The sequence below is a fragment of the Trichinella spiralis genome, assembly GCF_000181795.1.
Source record: "Trichinella spiralis strain ISS 195 chromosome Unknown Scfld313, whole genome shotgun sequence".
NCBI lineage: Eukaryota > Metazoa > Nematoda > Enoplea > Trichinellida > Trichinellidae > Trichinella > Trichinella spiralis.
Genome location: NW_003527252.1, coordinates 1 through 895, shown reverse-complemented (window position 1 = coordinate 895; position 895 = coordinate 1). Strand labels below are relative to the sequence as shown.

Here is an 895-nt window from a genome sequence, read left to right as displayed (position 1 = left end):
AAAAAATAAAAACCAAATTTGTTCAAAGTAATAAATTTAAAGTTTTACTATTAGGGACGGGCGTTAGCAAAATTTATCATTTCGTCTTTTTCCGAGCTTGGGGTACGTGAGGCAAATTTCAAGTTGTCGAGGTAAGTGACCAATCAATCAATTCATTTGCCGCATTATGATTATATTCATTTGATATTTATAATATATGTAGTAACTTATGGTTTCATTAAATTTTACAATACTAATGATATTGAAATCTTCAGAAATAGCAATACGTATTATCTAAAAAAATGCTCCTTACCGCGATTCTCGTTGTGATTGTTCTTGCATTGATCTACCACTTTGTTACTAAAAAAAAGCAAACTTTGGAATGGAAAGAAACGCGAGTTCAACCAATGACAGCAATTCCTGAAAAGAAAACACCAGAGGAAATTATTAAGGAATCAAAAGAACTGCAGCTAAAAGCAGACAAGAAACAGGTGGGAAAAACAAAAAAGAAGACAAAATCCAAAAAGAGCAAGAAAGCTATTAAAAGCATACCGAAAGGAGCGGATAAAAGAAAAGAGAAAACAGAAACTGATAAAAAAATGGAAATGACGGAAAGTTCACCTGAAACAATTCCACCAGTCGCTGAAACAAAAGATGTAATTCCGCAAATTGTATCTAACGTTGCGACAGAAGAAATAACCAAAGCAGCAGAAAAAATAAGACGGGAAGATTCAGAAAAAAAGAAAAGAAAACTGAAAAGAAAATCCATATCCAAAAAAGGCAGTGAAATGGAAAAAGAGATGTCAGTAAAGCAACATATGATGAGCAAAGAGAAATCTGAGACAAAATTGCGAACTCAAGTAACACCATTTCAATTGCAAAAGATTGCACAATTTATGGAAGAGAATCCACCACA

The 895-nt window shown here is 32.8% G+C and overlaps 1 protein-coding gene across 1 annotated transcript; it reads left to right on the top strand.

The window, feature by feature from the left end:
* Positions 1–281: 281 nt before the first annotated feature.
* Positions 282–635, top strand: Tsp_15253 (conserved hypothetical protein; the record flags this gene model as incomplete). The annotated part of the gene is made up of 1 exon (XM_003370929.1): positions 282–635. A coding segment is annotated over exon 1 (354 nt), but the record flags the coding sequence as incomplete, so codon positions are not given.
* Between the last annotated feature and the right edge of the window lie 260 nt (positions 636–895).